This window comes from Phycodurus eques, chromosome 17, assembly GCF_024500275.1.
Source record: "Phycodurus eques isolate BA_2022a chromosome 17, UOR_Pequ_1.1, whole genome shotgun sequence".
Classification (NCBI taxonomy): Eukaryota; Metazoa; Chordata; class Actinopteri; order Syngnathiformes; family Syngnathidae; genus Phycodurus; species Phycodurus eques.
The window spans coordinates 3,335,702-3,357,195 of NC_084541.1; the positions used below are offsets into that span (position 1 = coordinate 3,335,702).

The following is a 21,494-nucleotide window of genomic DNA, read 5'->3' on the forward strand; positions in this document are numbered from 1 at the left end:
GTTACTCACTAAACTCCAGTCGTCTGTGTATTCCGCCATGTGGTAGCATGTTGTTATTATCCGCCATCGTCGCTGCCAGGATGGTGAAGCAGTAACAATAAACACACTGTAAGTTGGACTTTTAAGGTGGAAGCTATGCAGCGCCCGTGTGCATGCAATGTGCTTTTTTTTTTTTTTTTTTTTTTTTTTTTCTTTTTTTTAAATGTGTGTCGATGCTTGCTCGGTGTTGCTAACGAGTAGCGGTCTGATGTGTGAGTGAGGCGCTGTTGTCTTGGTTACTTTAAACTGCTCTTTTTTTGTCTGTGAAGAATTGCAGGGGGAATATCAGGTGGTAGAAACGTCTATTTCTTTCGGAGTTAGCTTGCATCTCCGTGGACGACAGTCGGCGAAGCTAAATGTTGATGTTAGCATAGCGATGCTAGCAAGTGAAGCGTAGGTAGGAGGTTCGGAGATTCAGGCCTTTTAAATCATCGTGTTAGTTCTAAAAGTGGACTTTGTTTGTTACCCGATTACCTCGGACAATCTTTATTTTGTGTCTAAAACCAGCAACGACTTGTGTTGCTAGCTCTGTCGTTACACAATAATAATTTAGCTCTGGAGGTACTACAACAGCTGTAATGTTTTGTTTTTCCTCAAACGTCGCCTGTAATTTATTTCACATCTGTCTCACATTAAAATAACCACACTGTGTACACATTTAGTGGTGTACCACCGGTCTGTTATATAGTGGCATTCCCGTGAAAATGGCCGTTCATAAAGGAAAAGACTGATTAACAGGCAAGGTTGCATGAAACGGCAAAGGCCTGGGTATGGGTAAAGGTGCATGGAAGGATACAGGTGATGTTTAAAGCTGAGATAAATGGAAAGATACTGTACATGCAACTGTGCATGGGAGGGTAGAGGCAAGGATGTATGAAAGGATAGAGGAAAGTATGCATGAAAGGGTACTGGCAATGGCGCAAGGAAGGATAACAGCTAGGATGCATAAATAGATAAGTCTAGTATGGTGACTGTTTTTCCTATTCTTATATTAATCTTTTGACTTTTATGTAATTGAACTTAAATTTGTACCCGTCTTTACTAAGGGTTACTATTACTTTTCTATGCCTGCCTTAAAAAATGCTCAAGCCCCAAGGAGCTGGGATTCAGTGTTATTAGACGTGGTAGCCTCAAGGTTGACGTCATCCTAAAGAGTGTGGGACTACATTGGATTAGGTCAAATTATAGAAAGAGTCAAGGACCACGAGGAGCCCATCCATTTTCTGAGCCGCTTCTCCTCACTAGGGTCGCGGGCGTGCTGGAGCCTATCCCAGCTATCATCGGGCAGGAGGCGGGGTACACCCTGAACTGGTTGCCAGCCAATCGCAGGGCACATACATACAAACAAACAACTATTCGCACTCACAGTCACACCTACGGGCAACTTAGAGTCTCCAATTAATGCATGTTTTGGGGATGTGGGAGGAAACCGGAGTGCCCGGAGAAAACCCACGCAGGCATGGGGAGAACATGCAAACTCCACACAGATGGGGCCGGGGATTGAACCCGGGTCCTCAGAACTGTGAGGCTGACGCTCTAACCAGTCGCCCACCGTGCCGCCACCACGAGGAGCCCCCCGACCCAATTAAAACCTTAGCAGCACGCACGGATGAAAAAAAACAGCAAACACAGAAACCCCTACACATAGTCAAATGCAGGCACAGGATAAGTCACTGGACACAGTTCAAATCTTACCAGCACACATTTTGAGAACATCAGTAAATGCAGCTAGACAATTAGCATACGATTAAACAACAAATCCAGACTTGGATTATCATGACATCAGCCCTTCCAGGACTGACCAATCACAGAAAAAGTTATTGTCCAAAGTGACGATCTCCAGCCTTTGTGTTGGGACGGGACCCTGATTTCGTCTGGCCCTGCCTTAGGTCCCTACCATCCTGACTTTAGCAGAAGGATACAGACAATGATAAAAGATGAGATAAATGGAAAGATGCATGACAAACTGCAAACAATGTTTCATGAAAGGATGCAGATAAGGATGCATAAATGTGCTCAGTCAATGGTACATAGAAGGATAAAGGCCAGGATATAAGTATGGTTACACTAAAGGGTACAGGCAAGGCTGCATGGAAGGGTACGAATAGTGTTGAAAGCCAAATTACACGGGATGATTCATGCTCGGATGCATGGCAGAACACAGGCAAGGATACAGGGCAACAGTAAAAGGATTTCAAGTACTGCTAATTTGAATACCAAATTGGTGCAACAGTTCTTTTTAAAGGATGGAGGTTGTGGGATAACAATATATAACCTTAAATAATTATCTTTAACTTTTTTTGTTCACTTTAGATGATGCTGATCTGTGCAAAAAGAGATGGTGTGTTAGGTTACAGTGGGTGTCATTGCAATACATTTTTCAAGACTAATTTGTGTAAAAACAAAATCTCTTATTACAGGTAAAAAATGGCCGACAAAAAGGGAAACACTGTCACTCCAATTAAAACACTAACAAGGAAGGCAAAAGAAGTACGAAAGAAAGAGGTAAGGGTATTATAATTGTTCAAAATGACTTCCAACTGAAAAGGTAATGTTTTAAAAAAAAATTGTTATAAACTGTATTGCATGATTGCTTTGGTATTCTAGGAGCAAGAAAAGGCAGCTGTTGTTTTTGAAGAATTTTTAGCGTCATTTGAGCCCAGCCAGAAGAGTGGAGTGAAAACCTTTGTCCGCGGAGGCATCGTGAATGCAACAAAAGGTCAGGACTTGCTACACTACCCCTCAGATCTAATTTTATTAGAATATGAAAATACTAAATACTGTGTGATTTTTGACATGCATACTAAAAAAAAGTAAGAGCTCTTCGGTACATTACAGAGCAGATCTCGAATACAAATAACTTCATCAATACAACCCCATCATTTAAATGTCACCTGCAAATTTAGCAGGAGGACTAAAGCTCAACTGCCTTAATTGTTAGTGTTTAAGGACTACTTTTCCTCTTGCAGATGAGGAAGCAGCAGAGGTTACCAAAAGTAGGCTTTATCGACCTCCCTCAAAGTTTGTTCCTCTATCTGAAGATGTTCCACAAGCATCATCTACCGAGAGCAAAAAGTCTGTAAGTCTGTAACCATGTGAATATCCAAATTTAGCTGTTGCATTTATTCAAAACCAAAAATCAGTGGCATGTACAATGGGTCCTCTGATTCATAGGCTTTTAAAAGAAAGCCAGAAGGAAAGAAGAAGAGTAACCTAGAGCTCTTCAAAGAGGAACTAAAGCTGTGAGTCTACACACAAGTTCCCCGTGCAGTGTTTTGCTTAAACTCTGTCTTTTAAATAATATCCTTGTACGTCTGTTTTGAAAAATATATAGAATTCAAGAAGAGCGTGAGGAAAGACACAAAAGAAAGCAAAATGAACCAGCTGGTGGAGGAGGATACGGACTTCTGGAATCACCATTGTTAGGACGACCAAGTAAGAAACCTACCATACACTAGATTGACAAACTCATTGGGACGCTGGACATTTCACCTACAAGAAGTCAAAATACAAGAAAATCTGGGATTAGTCCCGTACCTAATATGTTCTGTATGGGAACCCTTGAAGTTGCTCAGTCATGTTGCATAATTCTCCCTGCATTTGACTCTTGTGATGTTCATGATGGACAACTAATTTTGAACCAAAGTCAACAAGGTGAAGACTAAGTATTGTAGTCCAACCCTTGATTGATTTTTTTTTTTCAATTTGAATTAAGCACTGCCTCACTAAACCTCATTGTGTTCCACAGCATTTTATGATGACCCAACAGTGCCGACCACCACTAACCTATACATCAGCTGCATAAGTCCAAAGGTAAGCCTCACAGTAGACCACGTATTGACCTCATTGTAGCATTGCAGCTTACACAAAGCAAGCTGTTGTTTCTTAGATGAATGAAGAGATACTTTGCAAAGAGTTCGGTAAGTATGGTCCTCTGGCCAGCGTGAAGATAATGTGGCCCCGGACAGACGAGGAGCGCTGCAGGACTTCCAACAGAGCCTTTGTGGCTTTCATGACACGGAAAGACGCTGAGCGAGCTTTGGCAGCCCTTGATGGTACTTTTATAAACATGCTCCTATCTTCCATTATTCTCATAACAATGCCTGATAATGGTGGTTCTTTTGGGGGTTCTAGGTAAAGTGATTATGGGGTTTGAAATGAAGCTGGGATGGGGCAAACCAGCTCGAATTCCACCACAGCCGCTGTACACTCCAGCAGGGGTGAGGGCTGCGCCGCCACCCCAGTCTGGTCTTCCTTTCAATGCTCAGCCAAGGGATCGCTTTCGAAATGACTTTACCAAACCCCTGGCCTTGTCCCAAGTAGATCTCCACAAGGTAACGTCTTGCTCTATTGGCTTTATGCATGCGCATGATATCAGAGCAGTATGCCAACTGGACACTTCATTGGGTACACCTGCACATTTCATGAGCAGTTTAAAAAAAAAAAAAAAAAAAAGTATCTACAAAGCACTTGGTGTTGATTTAAACTTTCAGGTTGTTATCAATTTAACTATGTTTATACAATGTCTGACAGTGTCAGTCAAAACTGTGCATCATTATCTTTGTACAGGGAAATAAACATTTTTATACATTTCGTGTTGACTGTTAGAGATTTCCAACGACTGTGCTGCGGGATAATTATCCAATTTGACTTACTGTAATTTCTCGTGTATAGTCCGCACCCATGTATAATACCACCCCCAAAGTTGACCTCAAAATTCTGGAAAACCCTTCTACCTATGTTTTGTTAGTTTTTTTTCAAATAATTATTCAAAGTTAAATACTTTATTTGAACACGTAATACTATCTTTTTATTTACTTGCTCTTATTTTGAAATTCACAGATAAATCATGTTCAACCTATATTTAATTGAATACACTACAAAGACAAGATATTTAACGTTCAAACTGATAAACTTTATTGTTTTTAGCAAATAATCATGAACTTAGAATTTTATGGCTGCAACATGTTCCAAAAAAGCTGGGACAGGTGGCAAAAAAGACTGAGAAAGTTGAGGAATGCTAATCAAACACTTGTTTGGAACATCCCACAGGTGAACAGGCTAATTGGGAACAGGTGGGTGCCATGATTGGGTATAAAAGGAGCTTCGCTGGATTGCTCAGTCATTCACAAGCAAATATGGGGCGAGGTTCACCTCTTTGTGAACAAGTGCGTGAGAAAATAGTCGAACAGTTTAAGGGCAATGTTCCTCAACGTACATTTGCAAGGAATTTAGGGATTTAATCATCTACGGTCCATAATATCATCAAAAGGTTCAGAGAATCTGGAAAAATCACTGCATGTAAGCGGCAAGGCCGAAAACCAAGATTGAATGCCTGTGACCTTCGATCCCTGAGGCACTGCATCAAAAACCGACATCCATGTATAAAGGATATCGCCACATGGGCTCAGGAACACTTCAGAAAACCAATGTCAGTAAACACAGTTCGGCGCTACATCCGTAAGTGCAACTTGAAACTCTACAAAGCTAAAGCCCCATTTATCAACAACACCCAGAAACCCCGCCGGCTTCTCTGGGCCCGAGCTCATCTAAGATGGAGTGATGCAAAGTGGAAAAGTGTTCTGTGGTTCGACGAGTCCACATTTCAAATTGTTTTTGGAAATTGTGGTCGTGTCCTCCGGGCCAAAGGCACCATTAATGCTGAAAGGTACATAAAGGTTTTGGAGAAACATATGCTGCCATCCAAGCAACGTCTTTTTCATGGACGCCCCTGGTTATTTCAGCAAGACAATGCTAAACCACATTCTGCAGGTGTTACAACAGTGTGGCTTCGTAGTAAAAGAGTGCGGGTACTAGACTGGCCTGCCTGCAGTCCAGACCTGTCTCCCATTGAAAATGTGTGGCGCATTATGAAACGTAAAATACGACAACGGAGACCCCGGACTGTAAAACAGCTGAAGCTGTACATCAAGCAAGAATGGGAAAGAATTCCACATACAAAGCTTCGCCAATTAGGGTCCTCAGTTCCCAAACGTTTATTGAATGTTAAAAGAAAAGGTGATGTAACACAATGGTAAACATGACCCTGTCCCAGCTTTTTTGGAACATGTTGCAGCCATAAAATTCTAAGTTCATGATTATTTGCTAAAAACAATAAAGTTTATCAGTTTGAACATAACATATCTTGTCTTTGTCATGTATTCAGTTAAATATAGGTTGAACATGATTTGCAAATCATTGTATTCTGTTCTTATTCGTTTAACACAACGTCCCAACTTCATTGGAATTGGGGTTGTAAGATGGGTACAATTATGTAAAGAAAACATGAAGGGCCAGGTGAAACGCATTTTTAATTTTATTTTAATGGGATTCAAATTAAACTGTCAAGCATTATCATTAAACAAAACATAACCATAAAGAAATTAATGATGGTTGTTGTTAGGTCATCAGTTGTATTTGGGGAAAAAAAACATTTCACAAATTCTGTCTGGGTATGTAAACTGATGAGGACAACTGTACATATATGCAGTCGTACGTATGCCTGTCATGTTGGACTGAAAGTGTAGGCTACACCTTTCTCATAACCTCTAGGTGGCAAGGGCATATTGGAATGCAAGAGTTCAGCTTTTTCATAACCTCTAGATGGCGGCATACATGTATAAAATGAAGTTTTTTTCCATTTTTCCCTATATCTATGTATAATGCGCACTATTGACTTTTGACAATTTGGGGGGGGGGGGGGGGAAATGAGCATTATACACGAGAAATTACAGTAATTGTTCCCAAATATTTTATTTATTCATGGCAAATAAAGTATCTTTATCTATCTATGCCAGCGATTTATACTGACAGGCAGATTGATTGAAATTCTATTCCATAGATGGCAGAAGGAACATAATTAACCAGTGTATCCGCCTCTTGCTATTCATATAACAGAATACGTCGTGGCATTCGCAGAGTAAATTTGTGAGTTAACTGAGATGAGATCATATTTTTTTCAGTATACACTAGCATAGACTTTTGAATGACATTTAAGTGGGTGGTGTGCCATGACATTATAGAAATGTAAAATATGTGCCTTGGCTCAATAAAAGTTGGGAAAACTGCTTGTAGATTTTGCAGGTGTACCTAATGTGATGGCCATTCAGAATCAGTGTTAGTTTGTAAAAGAACAACACATAAGTGAAGGTTACTTTTCTTGAAAAATAAAGCCTCACTTTTAGAAAGGGGACTGTCATCATCTAGTTTGGACATTTAACAAGTTGTAATTAAGTAGCACGGTGACCGACTGGTTAGAGCGTCTGCCTCACAGTTCTGAGGACTGGGGTTCAAATCCCGGCCCCGCCTGTGTGGAGTTTGCATGTTCTCCCCGTGCCTGCGTGGGTTTTCTCCGGGCACTCCGGTTTCCTCCCACATCCCAAAAACATGAATGGTAGGTTAATTGAAGACTCTAAATTTCCCTTAGGTGTGAATGTGAGTGCGAATGGTTGTTTGTTTATGTGTGCCTTGCGATTGGCTGGCAACCAGTTCAGGGTGTACCCCGCCTCCTGCCCGAAGATACCTGGGATAGGCTCCAGCACGCCCGCGACCCTTGTGAGGATAAGCGGCTCAAAAAATGGATGGATGGATAATTCAGTAGTGAAAGGTGTGACCTCTTATACAATAGATATATGCTCTGGAGGCCAAACTGTATATTTGTCAGCTCAGTGTATTGAAGACCGTAGTATATCATTGAAAGTTTTTTGACTACATTATATAACCAAGGGCCAAGATGAAGCATACATCAACTGTTAGAATTAGCTTCAGCCTTCATTCATTGTAAGGTAACGCAGTAGTAAATCTTTGCCACACTTACCCCCTACTCCCGTTGCTCTCAGTATGAATGCCATCGTTTCAATGCTGTATGTATCCTGCAGTGTTTCATCTGTGCAAATACTCACATTTGTCATATTTTCACTATTTGGTTTGACTTCACAAACAGACTCTGTCCGAAGCCGTAGTCAAAGTGGTTATCCCGACCGAAAGGTACACACACTCTTCCTCCTACGACTGACCAGCTGTTAGAACACAAGTGATAGGACAGAGGCAGGTGCTCTAACATTTTCATTAAGATCAAACTTTGACAATAAAAAAACAACATAACTTAATTATAACTTAATCATGTCACATCGCCTCTAATTTAAGTATAGTTTTTCTTGATAGTTCATCAACTAGTGGTCTTCACGCTTAAGAAAAATCCATGTTCTGATTAATCACTGAGTGCGTAGTCTATTTGAACAAATATAGGACTATAAATGCCACATATCAAATAGGCCTCCTTTTTCACCTCAAAGAAAAAACAGGTGATCATTGACTATGACTGATACCACCATGTGTTGTGATAAACAACACATATCACCAGCAGGGCAGACATGGCATAAAGTACTTTCTGGAAATTTTAAGAAAGCATGCATCAGTGCAAATAAAGGCTTTCCTCATAAAAAAAAAAAAGCCATACCCTTAATAGACAGGTGGTAAATAAACACCCTTGGCCACTGTATGAGAAAGTAAAGCATTTGTATTTTCTCACCTTTTAGGTTTTTAAAATCATATGTCCTGACAAAGGAGTGCCACTCAAGTAATAACAGATGAAGACATTACCAATGCATTACCACTACAGGAAGAAAGCATTCGGACATAGCAAAACAAGCCCTACAAATCAGTGCCTTAAAAATGTCAAAAATATCTTTGGAAGAAAAAATTAAGGAATCTAGTCCAAGCCATGACATAAGATGTGCACCTGAATATTAATACGTATTTTGGGATAAAATCATCACTCTACCTAGGTTATACACTCTCCGGACACATAATCTCGTATACACTCATATAAATAGGCTTTTGTTTGCTATAGTGAGTCTTAATCTTATGTCACGTCTAAGGGCGCTTTTGCTGAGCCCTTATGGACTTTTTGCAAAGCATCATATGGCAAAATTAAATATTGTTTTTATTCACTAGAGACAAGATAACGATCCTTAGTACGAGTCGAAACTAGTCATTGAATGTAGAATAGGCAAATCCGAATGAATGTCTAATGCTGTTTGTTGCTGGGGGATTATTTTTACCTCTTTAACTGAGCCAGAAATAAATGATCCGAGTGTGTCCCACGTGTTGTAGAGAGCAGTGACCGTGCACTTTAGTGAAACGGGGTACCCTTTTTTTAGACAGGTAAATATTTACGCTCCACATTTTCAAACAGTAAATGCTTTGACAAGGACCGATGCCATTAGACTAGAGCAAAGAGCCAGCCTGCAGTTTGCACGGGTCACTGACTCAGTGTAAAGAGGTATTAAGAGATCTTCCCTCCCTACCGGAACTGAGACAGAGAGAGAACATTGAAGTGTTTGTCGTAAATAAATCACTTTCTGTTTCTCCACCCCACAGAAATTTATTATTCCTCATCCATCGAATGATAGAGTTTGTGGTGCGTGAAGGTCCTTTGTTTGAAGCCATGATAATGAACAAAGAAAAAAACAACTCAGAGTACAGGTACAAATAATGATGTATGTTTGTTGAAACAGTTAAGCCTGTGAGGTACCGATCATTTGATTTTTGATTTTTTTGGCTCAGCTTCCTTTTTGACAACAAGAGTCAAAACCACGTTTACTATCGCTGGAAACTATTCTCCATCCTCCAGGTATTTATGTATATTTTATATCACTCACTTCCTATAAATATGTTAAGGTATTGTGGATGTAATTTGCTATAAAACTGTACTGAATCATACTGAGAGTTGATTGTAATTATATATACTTCCACCCACATTCCAAAATGTATACGTTAGGTCCATTGAAGACTCTAAATTGTCCATAGATCTGAATGTCAGTGGTTGTTTATATGTAGCAACTCTCACCTAAATTCAGCTGGGATAGGCTCAAGCCCACATGCAACGCTAATGAGTATAAGGACTATAGAAAACGAATGGATTGAATGTGCATCAGGTGTACGGTTAGGGCCGTTTTTTTAGTTTTATTTGTTTATAAAAGCAATTTTGATAGTATCAATGCTTTCCCCATTAACATGAATCCCTAAATGTGTGAGTGTATTTCACCTTCACTTCCTCAGGGAGAGTCCCTGACCAAATGGAGGACCACAGATTTCCGTATGTTCCGCGGAGGCTCCCTTTGGAGGCCCCCCGTCCTCAACAGCTACATAGACTGGGATGAGGAAGAGGAAGTAGGGGAGGAGGTCGCTTCTCCCGAGGAGGAGGTGAAGAAGGGACAGCTCAGAACCGAGTGAGTATGCCAAGCAGGTGTAGTGAAATTTAGCCCTGCAAACTTGTAGAGGTATGTCAGGACTCGGCGATAGGGTCTTAGAATGAAGTCGTATGTTTTTTTTTTTGTTTTTTTTTTTTCCTCACAAAAATAACATTTCCGATTTTAAAAACTATTTTTTTTTGTATGGGCGGGACACCCTTTGAACTATGGAAGCTGAAAAAAAATTTTAATCTATTAAAATAAATCTTCCTGACAAATACATTCGTATTATTATATAAAATTGATTAATCGTCCAGCCTTAAGTGACATTTATTTTTCTGTTAAAAATCAAACCACGCACTCAGGCACAAGCAGAGGCTGGAGGAGCTGCTTCAAGAGCTCACTCCCAGCAGAGGAGACATCGCCGATGCCATGCTCTTCTGTCTTGAACGAGCAGATGCAGCGGAGGAAGTCGTGGGACACGTCACTGAGTCATTCGCCTCGCCTCGGACCTCCCTTCAGAAGAAGGCAATTTTTTTCTCCGTTATTTTTATTTTAAAGACGTACATAATACAGTGAACCCCAGTTTAGAGAGACTATATTAAAAAAAAGCTTTTTTTTTTTTTTATATATATAAACAGTTTGACCCCTCCTACACATTTTCAACAAACTTGAAAGTCCACATTTAAAAGTATACATTACTGTTCTCACGCTCTCATTCTCTTGCAGGCACAGTTTTCCAAAGAGGCAAACCATGCTTGCTGCAAGCTGTTTATCACTCCCAGTTGAAGTTTATTGAAAAACTGACGCATAAAACAACAGATAATTAAAGATGGTATATTTAAACATCAAAATGTTGAACAAAAACAGAGTTTTCGTCAAATAAAACTCTGCTAGCCTAATGCTAACATATAATGAGGAACACCATAGATCGGCTAATGGAAATTAGCATCATGGTAATTATAAACCTTCAAACAGCTGCTATATAAACAGACACGGAGTAGCAACACATAAAGCGGATACAACACTCAAAGGGATATACAGTATTCTCTCTGCTCTTTGGAAAACTAGGATATTATTTGCATTTACTTGAGGACCTTCTCTGCCGCTCCTTCTTGCTTTTTAATTATGCTGAAGGCGCACAACTCTAAATTTGGACTTGCCTGTAAAAGCCATAATAAACGATAATTTAAAAGTTTTCAATATAGCGAGGATGTGATTAACTGTCATGTAGTGGGGGAACACTGTACATGGTATTTTTAGCATGATTTCCTGTCAACAACTGTTAACCTCTCTACTTTTGCTCCAGTAGATCGCCAGCTTGTACCTCGTATCAGACATTTTGTACAACTCCAGTGCCAAAGTAGCTGGGGCATCATATTATCGGAAACAGTAAGAGATGTGCCTTTTATTCATCCTTTTATGGTCTACTTATTGTTGTTTTATGTTATTTAATATTCGTTATTTTTATAACTATTATTTTGATGAAATCTTTATTTTTAGTTTCGAACCAAAGCTATCACAGATATTTGGAGTGCTTCATGAAGCGTACAAAAACATACAAGCGAGACTGCAAGCTGAACAGTTTAAGGTAATAAACTGTCTTCACAGATGACCATGTTTTACTAAGAAAAAATAAAAACATTATTACTTTGCCTCCTATAGCAAAAGGTCACAAGTTGTTTTCGAGCTTGGGAGGACTGGGCCATATATCCGCAGCCTTATCTTATCCACCTTCAAAACATCTTCCTGGGCTTTGCCAAAGCTGGAGAGGAGTTGACAGAAGTGGTAGAAGTGAGTGGCAAGTGTGGTGCTCTTCCTCTCATCGGACATGTATGCAGTATCCAAATGACTTAATGCTCTTCTTTTAGGAACCTGCCTTTAAACTTGATGGCGCACCAATGGCCGGTGCTCTTATAGACGGGCTGCCTTTGTGCAAAGGGCCAGCGGATGACCTTGACGGCTGCCCCATGGGCTGGGACCCTCTGGACGGCATTCCCGTTGACGACATAGACGGCGTTCCCTTGGGAAGTGCCATCGATGACATTGACGGAATGCCCCGTGAGTAGACAACTGGGCTGTTATGTATGCATGGTGTGTGACTCCAAGCGTGTCAGTGTCCTGACCAAGCTCCCCTTTGTCTTCAGTGGATGACAGGAAGGTGGCTCTCTCCAGAGGACCTTTGTCCAAGTGGGAGAAGACAGCTGATGAGGGGACATTCTCGCAAGGTAACAGCTCACAAATCTCCTCTACAGAGCACGGATTGTAACATTTCTCCTTTCTCTTTCAGCCTTGCCCGCGTCCAAGTGGAGCACTGCGTCAAGCAGGGACAATGACAATAAAGTGAATGTAAGGTAAGGTCCTCCTCTGTCATTGTTTTTGCTTTATCTTCAGTCTGTCGACACATTTCAAAAGCAGTCAGCGTCGACACGGTTCTTTCTTCTGTCATGAACAGTGTCAACTCACTGGATGGAGGCAACACAGAGAGTGACAGCAGTGATGACTCTAGCAGTTCCCCCAAACATGACAACTCACATTTCCAGAGCTCACTCAGAAGTTTTCAAATGTCTGAAACCCAAAGAAAAAAGCTGAGGGAGCTGGAAGTAAGTGAATCTTTCTGAAATTGTCATTAGCCAATCAATCTGTGTATCATTTCTTTCCATTTTCAGTTGACAATCAAAAATGAAAAACTGCTCATTTTATTACTTTTCTAACTCAGATTTTCCATAATCCAATGTTAGCTTTATATGAAAAATCTGAAATTGCAAAATGGGCTAGTTAGCTGAAGTTTAATATTTAATTGGTCATGTTTACAAGACCCTGAAGTTTGATAATGAGCATCACTAAAGATACTTTAGCTTGTTAGCCACCTACCTTTGCAGTAGATTAGGTATATTCAAGGACCAGCCAAAAAAAAGGACCCAACTGAAATAAAACTGACTGAATTTAAAATTAACACCAAGAGTCCACCAGATGGCGCCTTATACATATATGGAGACAAACAGTTCCTCACGATTAATTCAGTGTGGACATGATCGGACAGACAATGGTGAAAGTATTATCTGCGTCAGATAAAGTGCGAAGCTGGTAACAGTAATGCTTCAAACACATTTGCCCTTGATATTATATGGCTGATGGATCATTTAAAGGCGGTTGGTCACAATCTGGACTGATTGTGGCGGCTACCAGCCTAGTGCAGAGGTCTCCAACCCATGGCTCCCGAGCCGCATGTTAAATATTCAATCCTTCTGCTGTGGCTCTCTGTGATTTTTGTAAAATAAATAGTATTTAATTGAAATTTGTTTTTCTTTTCAAATGTAATTCTTATACTCACCCTAGATGTCAAAAGGGTTATGTGGCTCCCACTTTGTATTTTTTCCCTCTCTCTATGGGAAGTGATCCAAAGGGCTCTAGTTTGAGTATTTAAAGTTGCCGACCCTGGGCTAGCACATCTTTACCATTGCTAACTACTAAAAGTCACATAAACCTGACCGATTTTGGGACTGAGCCTAAAAATATAACATTATGAATCAGGCGTTTTCTGTGTTCCATTCAAAAAGACAAGTAACAAATAATCACTTGTTCATCATTTAAACAACTGATTCAATTTCTCTATTGAAAGTCAAAATTATCTTCCACCTACATAAGAGTAAACGGGTTTTAACATAACCTCTGTAACTCAGTTGAAGGTTATGAAGTTCCAAGATGAGCTGGAAAGTGGCAAGAGGCAGAGGAAGTCTGACATGAGCATCCAACAGCAGGTGGAGCATTACAGGAACAAACTGCTGCAGAAGGTATTTGAAACACGAGAGCACTCTTGAGAAAGAAAAACAACCGCTCAGTAAGATAAATATTTCTTTAATGACAAATTTTGTATTAGCAACACTGACTAAGGTACAGATGAGTACAATTAGAGGAGCACAAAAATGTAGCTCAGTGGGTGTGTGAATGTTTCATAATGAACACACTGGACACAAAGAACCTGCTTGCTAACAGAAGTGTATGTGTTTTAATGTTGAACTGTTTTACCATCTACTGTAGGAATTTGAAAATGATGACGATAAGCCTGAGCGATCAACATCCAAATCAAAAGAAAGGCCAACGGAGGACAGAAAGGACAAAAAGAAGAGCAAAAAAAGCGAAGATGGAGACAGACAACGGAGTCGTGATTCTGACAAGCGCAACCGAAAATCAAATAGCATCTCCCCTTTAAAGCAAGTGCCACGTGACGTTTGTATTGTGGAAAGAATATACCAATCATGAGTTATATTCTCAAAGTGATCCTGTCTCTCTCTCCCCCCCCACCCCCACAAGGTGTCCAAGACAGTCCAAACGGTCCCGATCTCCATCTCCAGAGCGGAGGTCCCGGTCACAGTCCCCACATCGCTCCCACAAGAAGACAAAGAAGAGTAAACATTGACTCTCACCTCCAGGCCTGCAATGGCTAGCCAGGGTCCACCACTCAAGGCGCTCCATTGTCTTGGTCCCAAACAAATACCCCCGCAAGATTCTGCTCTCTTTTGTAACATATTTGGACACTAATTATATTTTTCTTTCATGTTTGTTTACAAAATAATTTGAAATGTACAATGCGCAAACATTAAATCACTCTGTGATTATATGCATCTGTGTGTGAGAGAGAGTTATTCTCCCAGAGGGCCAGGTATCAACTCTGCTTCAAAATATTATGCATTTTTATTGAGGAAATCAATAGATTGGTAAACTGCTTACAAAAGCAATAAATGTTCATTGTTAAATTGTAAATCTAGGGCCTAATATAGTGAAATGTATGAAAAGTACATACGATAACTGACCCTCTTCAATAATAAACATGTACAGAGTTATCTAAAATGTTTCTATTAGCAGTTGAGGAAATGCAGAGAAGCAAAAAAATATATATCTATTTTTTTGGCACATTTACAAATCACCTTGATTTCAAGACAAAACTTCAAGACATTAAAATGTGTGACTTACAGTTGGGATAGAAACACTGAAAAATGTGGCCACACAAGAAGCTACCCACATATGCATGGACCACCAGACAGCTGTCAATGAACACGACCCGGACACATTGTCTCTGCTTAAACCACATCTCGGTAACATTGCCAATTAGAGCTTTTAGAAATGCCACACTACTCACAGTTGCTTGGTATTTAAGATGAAAGGTAGAGCAGTGACACAGCCATCACACGCTAGGAGCTAAAACAATTATCTGGGTGAGTTACAAAGAGAAGGCTCATGGAGCTCAGTATTTCTTCACATTAATGAAAACCTTGATGGCTCCAGTGAAGTCAGCAGAGAGTAGAACCTCTGTGTGATCTGTCTTTAGGGCACCTGCAACCCAATTTTCCTTCGCATTAAAACAACACTTGATTTTGTCCACGATATAATTGACACACACAATACCTGAGGGAATTGTTTCAGATTCGGAGTCCAGGCTCTTGCACTCGGCATCTGTTTTTTCTGCACCAACTTCTTGTGGCACAATGAGACCAGGGTGAGGAGCGAAAATGGCTGACGTGACCACAACATTGTGTGCTGCAGGAAAATGTACAAATACATGCATTGGACAGGTGGTTACATTGAAATACTGTTCACACAGCAGCAGTTACCTTTAATCCCTTCCCAGAAGTCATTGCGGTCCCGGCGTACTGATGTGAATTTGCTGAGGTCGTGGTAAGTGCTCCAGATGTACACGTATTTGTCCTCTGAACCACTGACGATGAAAGAGTAGTCGTGGCTACGGGACAACAGTTGCATTATAAATCCATTTAGTGTAAAAGACTAAATGAGCATAGGGACTGTGGGCCACTCAGTGTCACAGTAAAAGCCTATTATTCAAGTGTCACTTGACAAAATTTAATTGGAAAACAAAAACAAAACGTCCAGGCACTGGTGCATTGGCATGTTTGTACAACACTGACCTAGAGCCATTAAAAAGGCACCAACCCTGCTTTCAATGGATGTTCTGGGGAGGTTTATTAGTGGTGTTTAACATTGCTCTTGCCAAAAGCTCCTCACCTGAAACTGGCCTTAATCTGACTGCTGCTGTTGACGTAACCCTTGTACTTCATGGATAGAGACAAGTCCCTTAGGTCATAAAGGCGGATGCGGGAATCATTTGAGGTCACCAAAATCTAGGAGAGAACAAACGAGTGAAAACACATCATCCTGGAGCAAATGCGCTACGTTTTGAAATTTCACCTGAAAGCTAAATTTCCCTAACTTTTTGTAAGTAGTGTATTGTGTGAGTCACAAAGCTGCTATAGTTACCTTATTCTCTCCCGGTAATGGTTCAATACCAGTGATTTTTCGCCCAACTTTGTTCCTACCTCTGGTGGACCTCACATGTATTTGGGTATGATATTTCAGACGCTGTAGAACGGATAAAAAGCACATTATTTCACATGGAGTTTCCAAGACAACCAGAGAGTACAGAGTATATCTTACAATCACTTGTAGCCTGATGTGGTTTAGGGAATAAACAAATAACCTCCTTTCAGTCAACTCGAGACACCTCATAATCCTCATCATGCTCTACCTCACAGCTAGCTGCCTTGGCAACAATCAACCATTTCCTTTTTGCCGTCTGGAAACTTGTTTCCACATCACTGACACAGCCCTCTCCTGGTTCAGATCTTAGCTCAGTAACAGAGAGCAATTCATCCACATCAACAACTGCATCTCCTCCACCTCCTTCGCTCTTCCACTTTCCCAAGGTCTCCCCCAGGGTTCTGTGCTTGGTCCGCTCCTTTTATCCTCTAGTCTACATCCTCCCATTCAGTAACATCAACTGCCAACATAGTCTGAATTTCCACATTATAATGATGTCATCCAGATTTACACTGTCAAATCCTGCCACCACAGCTATCTGCTCCACACTGACAAACTGCCTCACTGAAATACAATCCTGAATGCAAAGAAACTTTCTATAACTCATCTATGACAAGACTTAGATGATCATCTTTTGGGCAGAATCCCTCACCAAAACCACCCACAACTTCAACCTCTCAGTTTCTAACTTCACACACTCTACACCTCCACAGATTCACAATCTTGGTGTCATTTTCCACCGCAACATGTCATTTGAAAACGGCCTTCTCCACCGCAGAAACTCTTATACACAGGTGTCAAACGTGGCCTGGGGGCCAGATCTGGCCCGCCGCATCATTTCATGTGGCCCGCGAAAGCTAATCATGTGCGTCGACTTCACGTCTCTTGCTAGAATACCAAAACTGCAGATTGAGATATTGCAAGCATTTTTTTTTACCAATCCATTTTTTTTTTATTTTTTTTTTTTTAAATGTATTACTGAAAATTTATAAAATATTTTTTGCTGACTTCTGATTTCAAAACTAGTTACCCATTAATTTGTTGTGACTATGCAATAATATTTGGGGATCATATATTTCTATGGGTTCATAGTCAGGATGTTCAATACCACTTGTTTTCAGCCTGATACCAGTACAAGTATTCACTCCTGAGTACTCACCAATACGACTAGTACTTTTGATATATAAAAATTCAATTAACACAATGACAGAAAATTGCTAACAAAGATCTCTTTCTTACCCACATAATGATTCACCGATGTGTCAAACGGTCACAGAGCAGTGCCAACTACGGCGGGGGAGGACTTTATGTCAGATTTATTATTATTATTATTTTTTTTAAATATCTCTGGCTGTATCAGCAGCTTTCGCAAGTACCGTATTTTCACGACCATAAGGCGCACTTAAAAGTCTTACATTTTCTCCAAAATGGACGGTGTGCCTTATAATGGGGCGCGCCTTATGTGTTCCAAAACTGTAAATGTTGCGTGACTTGGATGAGTGCTTCGCTTGACTGACTAGGAGCATTTCCTGCCGACATGCTGCTTATATAGAGGAAAGGCGGACGTGACTGAGGACAGCATGCGGACGTTAAAGGGGGAAGGGTGTTAAATACAGAAATAGACCCCGTAACAGAGACTGCGCCTTTTAATACGGTGCACCTTATAGTTGCGAAAATACGGTGCCCTCTATCTTGAAATGAGGCTGGTATCGGCCCGATGCCGACATCTGGTATCGGTACCCGCCCATCCCTAGTTCAGTCATAATAGCCCTCCGAGGTAAACCATAACTACGATGTGGCCTACCAAAAAAATGAGTTTGACACCCCTGCTCTAATACATCCATTCATCACATCCAGACTGGATTACTTAGAGCAGGGGTATCAAACTCATTTTTGTCATGGGCCACATCGTAGTTATGACTTTCCTCGGAGGGCGCTACAACTGTGAACCCATATAAACGAAACATTACCTCATATACTGTAATTACATACAGTGTATACAACACATTGATGAATGAACAGTTTTGAAATCAGAAGCCTATAAAATTTTTTTTCGACTATTACATTTCTTTTCAAAGTGGGATTGGTAACAAAAAGATGCTTGCAAATATCTCAATGTATTACACCAGAACACAATGAGCAATTTTGATTTGCTTTCGCGGGCCACATAAAATGATGTGGCGGGCCGGATCTGGCCCCCGGGCCACCAGTTTGACACCTGTGACTTAGAGAAACTTCAGCTCACGCAAAACTCAGTCACCTATCTCCTTGCCATGACCAGGCCACTACCGTCCTCCAAAACCTCCACTGACTACCAATCCCTCAATTAATCTAATTCAAAGTCCTACATCACCAGGCCCCTTCCTTCGATGAATGAATTAATGGATTACAAAAAAAAAAAAAGAAAAAAGAAATTGCAAAGTATGTGAAATCATGCTTCAAAATGGTCAAGAATTGAGATATTCTTTGAGCTTCCAGACGTTGTGGGCATGTCGCTGGGTGCTCTGAAATTCCCGTCTCCAGCTGTCAATCGAATACTACTTCTATCGCTGATGTGCTGCTCCTCTGCCTGAGAGGAGACGAGCGATACACAGCAGCTGCTTCGACTGGCTGCAGAGTCACTCTGCCCCTTTGTTTCTGTTGAAATTCAGCAGGCCATTATTTGACGGAGGGACTCGTCAACCGCAACGTATTGCGAGGGGGAGGGATCATTCGTGGTGAACACAGTGCTCTTGGGCCTGTGGCCACCGAGTTGCGGCCTTTGTCAACCACAGCCGGATGATGTTTCCCCCTCCTCCTCACCCATGATGCGAGTGGCTGACGAGTCCCTCCGTCGATGCGAGTGGCTGAAGGACGTTCGGGGTGTACTCTATCTGCTGTCCGTCTGCCGTGTGGCTGCAGGTTGGCAGATGCTGTGCAATTTGCCTTTGAATCGCTACGCAACGTAACGTGGAGGAGGACAGCAGAGACATTGTATCCCAAATAACACAAAACACATTGCAATACAGGGAAGATGTGTTTTTCTGAGTTGTGGGCATGCTACTGGTAGAACTCGGTCCATTAAGAATGAGGAAATGGCAATTCCACCAAATGGGCATGGCATGGAATAAGGGCGCTTGGTATTTATAGAGCGGGGGACGAAAAGTATATACCCAAACCTCTTGACATCACGAGTATAGTTTTTAACCCCACCCACAAAATCAACAAAATGCAGAAGGTGAAAAAGAGTCTTAAGCCATATATAAACAATTCAGTACTATATTATCTATGTTGTCTTTGCACATGTTTTCAGCACTTCAAACATATTTAATGTATTAAGAAACAATACAAGGATTTACGTTTTAGGGCACTTTGAAGTGATACAACTCGACAGAGACAACTTTCGTATGTCGGGAAGGAGCTGTGTTTAGCCTGGGTTGTTAGTGGAAGTTAAACAGAAACTTTAAAGGTTCCATATTTTACCAGACCAAACTTTTAAAGTATTTGGGATTTATATTGGTTCTATGGTGCCTCAGTAAACATATGAAATATGAATTAATATTGTCCACGCATTCCTCATTCACTCACGTTTTTTTTTTGTGTAGCGAAAATCACCGCCTACCTTTCTGCTCCCGAGCCAGCCTTGTCAACATAACAAACACGTGTGCTCTCACAAGTGGGTCTTCTCCATGGAGGCAACCAATCAGAAAAAAAGGGGGCGGTCTCAGCCAAATATTAACAAAGCGAATGCAAAACTGGGTTAAACAGAAGTAGCTGTCAGAGGGGCCTTTTCTGGACACTCATATAACAAAACCGAAGTGTTATTTGAAATGAAATTGACACTTTTATACTAAATCCATGTTAGAGAGTCATCCTGTGTCGGTCTAAATAGCCAAAATATGGGACCTTTATTACATGTATGAGCACTTCCAATGCACTTTTTCCAAAATCGAAACCATCTGCAAGCCATTTCTTTTAAAGGGTAATATTGTTAAGGAGTCTGAAATTATATTAAACTGCTTTTGGATCATAGTTTGTGATATATTTACAGTTTAAACTGTTAATATAGGCATTTATTATTTTTTGGGGCAGGTGTCAAATAATTGCAGTTATCCTTTATTTGCAGCAGGGCTCTGCCCCAGTGGATTACTGTATTGTTGGTATTTTTATGCTATGTAAAGCGACTGAGTACTTTGGAAAGTGCTACCATGAATCAAACCTATTTTTAGTATTATTAACTATGCCAATAGAAGGATGCAGGTACCTCTGTGTCATAAAAGATGCATCTTCCGTCATAGGTGCCAATGACAGCGTACTTCCCATTTTGACAGAAGTTGGCAGCAGTGATGAGGCGCGTTTGGCCATCCACCTCATTCCAAAGTGCCACCTTCTTGTCCGGAATGTTCCACAATCGCAGCTTTCCATCCAGAGAGCCACTTAAAAAGTATCTGTCGTCCTGGGAATAAAATAAAAAATAGTATAGTTAATAAACAGTTGTGTGAATTGGGAGAGTTGTTGAATTGGTCTTGTCAACTTACCCTGGGATGGAATGTGATTGCAGTGACAAAATCAATGTGCTGAAAGCAGCAGAGACACTCTCTCCTGGAAATGTGCCACAGTCTGACCGTTTTATCCATGGACGACGAGAGCAGGAAGAAGTTCTGCAGTGATGCAGCAAATGCATCATATGAGACAAGACAGCATTTGACTCAAGGGTGTATTGAAAGCTGTGGAGATGGTCACCTTTGACCAAGACAAATCCAATAGATCTGCTGTATGGCCTTTGTACTTGCAGAAGGGGACCTGTCGAAAAGGGGCATTCCTGTCTTCTGTGTCTGGGTCCTCTGGAGCGCAACTGGCCTAAAACACAAGGACATTTTCTATAGTGCTTCTCCTCATTCGGGAGAGCTACAGCCTATCCCAGGTATGCCCTGCCAGCCAATTGCAGGG

General features: G+C 40.9%; 2 protein-coding genes across 5 annotated transcripts in view; one reads left to right on the forward strand and one right to left on the reverse strand.

Moving 5' to 3' along the window:
- On the forward strand, nt 1–14,857 carry zgc:163098 (uncharacterized protein LOC100037380 homolog). 3 transcript variants are annotated; one of them, XM_061703072.1, is made up of 24 exons: nt 1–108; nt 2,460–2,544; nt 2,647–2,758; nt 3,009–3,118; nt 3,214–3,281; nt 3,374–3,474; nt 3,788–3,852; nt 3,929–4,094; nt 4,174–4,373; nt 7,982–8,025; nt 9,421–9,525; nt 9,607–9,673; nt 10,102–10,271; nt 10,598–10,760; nt 11,545–11,624; nt 11,736–11,823; nt 11,898–12,026; nt 12,104–12,293; nt 12,380–12,460; nt 12,523–12,586; nt 12,688–12,835; nt 13,916–14,026; nt 14,274–14,446; nt 14,547–14,857. In XM_061703072.1, the coding sequence occupies exons 2-24, from the start codon at nt 2,467–2,469 to the stop codon at nt 14,650–14,652; spliced, it is 2,619 nt and encodes an 872-aa protein (XP_061559056.1). In that variant the 5' UTR covers nt 1–108; nt 2,460–2,466; the 3' UTR covers nt 14,653–14,857. The 3 variants fall into 3 exon arrangements, with proteins under 3 accessions (XP_061559056.1, XP_061559055.1, XP_061559057.1); XM_061703071.1 differs by lacking the exon at nt 1–108 and adding an exon at nt 205–251; XM_061703073.1 differs by lacking the exon at nt 1–108 and adding an exon at nt 211–2,380.
- Nucleotides 14,088–21,494, reverse strand: part of wdr44 (WD repeat domain 44) — a 17,305-nt gene continuing 9,898 nt past the window's right edge. For both annotated transcript variants that reach the window (XM_061703070.1, XM_061703068.1), the window contains 8 exons: nt 21,288–21,404; nt 21,083–21,205; nt 20,809–21,000; nt 16,506–16,607; nt 16,254–16,369; nt 15,845–15,972; nt 15,639–15,770; nt 14,088–15,566 (listed from right to left, as the gene is read on the reverse strand). In XM_061703070.1, coding sequence (XP_061559054.1) covers nt 15,478–15,566; nt 15,639–15,770; nt 15,845–15,972; nt 16,254–16,369; nt 16,506–16,607; nt 20,809–21,000; nt 21,083–21,205; nt 21,288–21,404 — 999 coding nt within the window. In that variant the 3' untranslated portion in view covers nt 14,088–15,477. The remainder of the gene's footprint in view (nt 15,567–15,638; nt 15,771–15,844; nt 15,973–16,253; nt 16,370–16,505; nt 16,608–20,808; nt 21,001–21,082; nt 21,206–21,287; nt 21,405–21,494) is intronic.

Excerpts from the sequence above, each read along its gene's own strand:
- zgc:163098 (XM_061703072.1), top strand. The coding sequence starts at position 2,467 with ATGGCCGACAAAAAGGGAAACACTGTCACTCCAATTAAAACACTAACA. Across the intron at positions 3,119-3,213 it reads CTACCGAGAGCAAAAAGTCT|GCTTTTAAAAGAAAGCCAGA; the intron begins GTAAGTCTGTAA and ends TCTGATTCATAG. Across the intron at positions 10,272-10,597 it reads AAGGGACAGCTCAGAACCGA|GCACAAGCAGAGGCTGGAGG; the intron begins GTGAGTATGCCA and ends CCACGCACTCAG.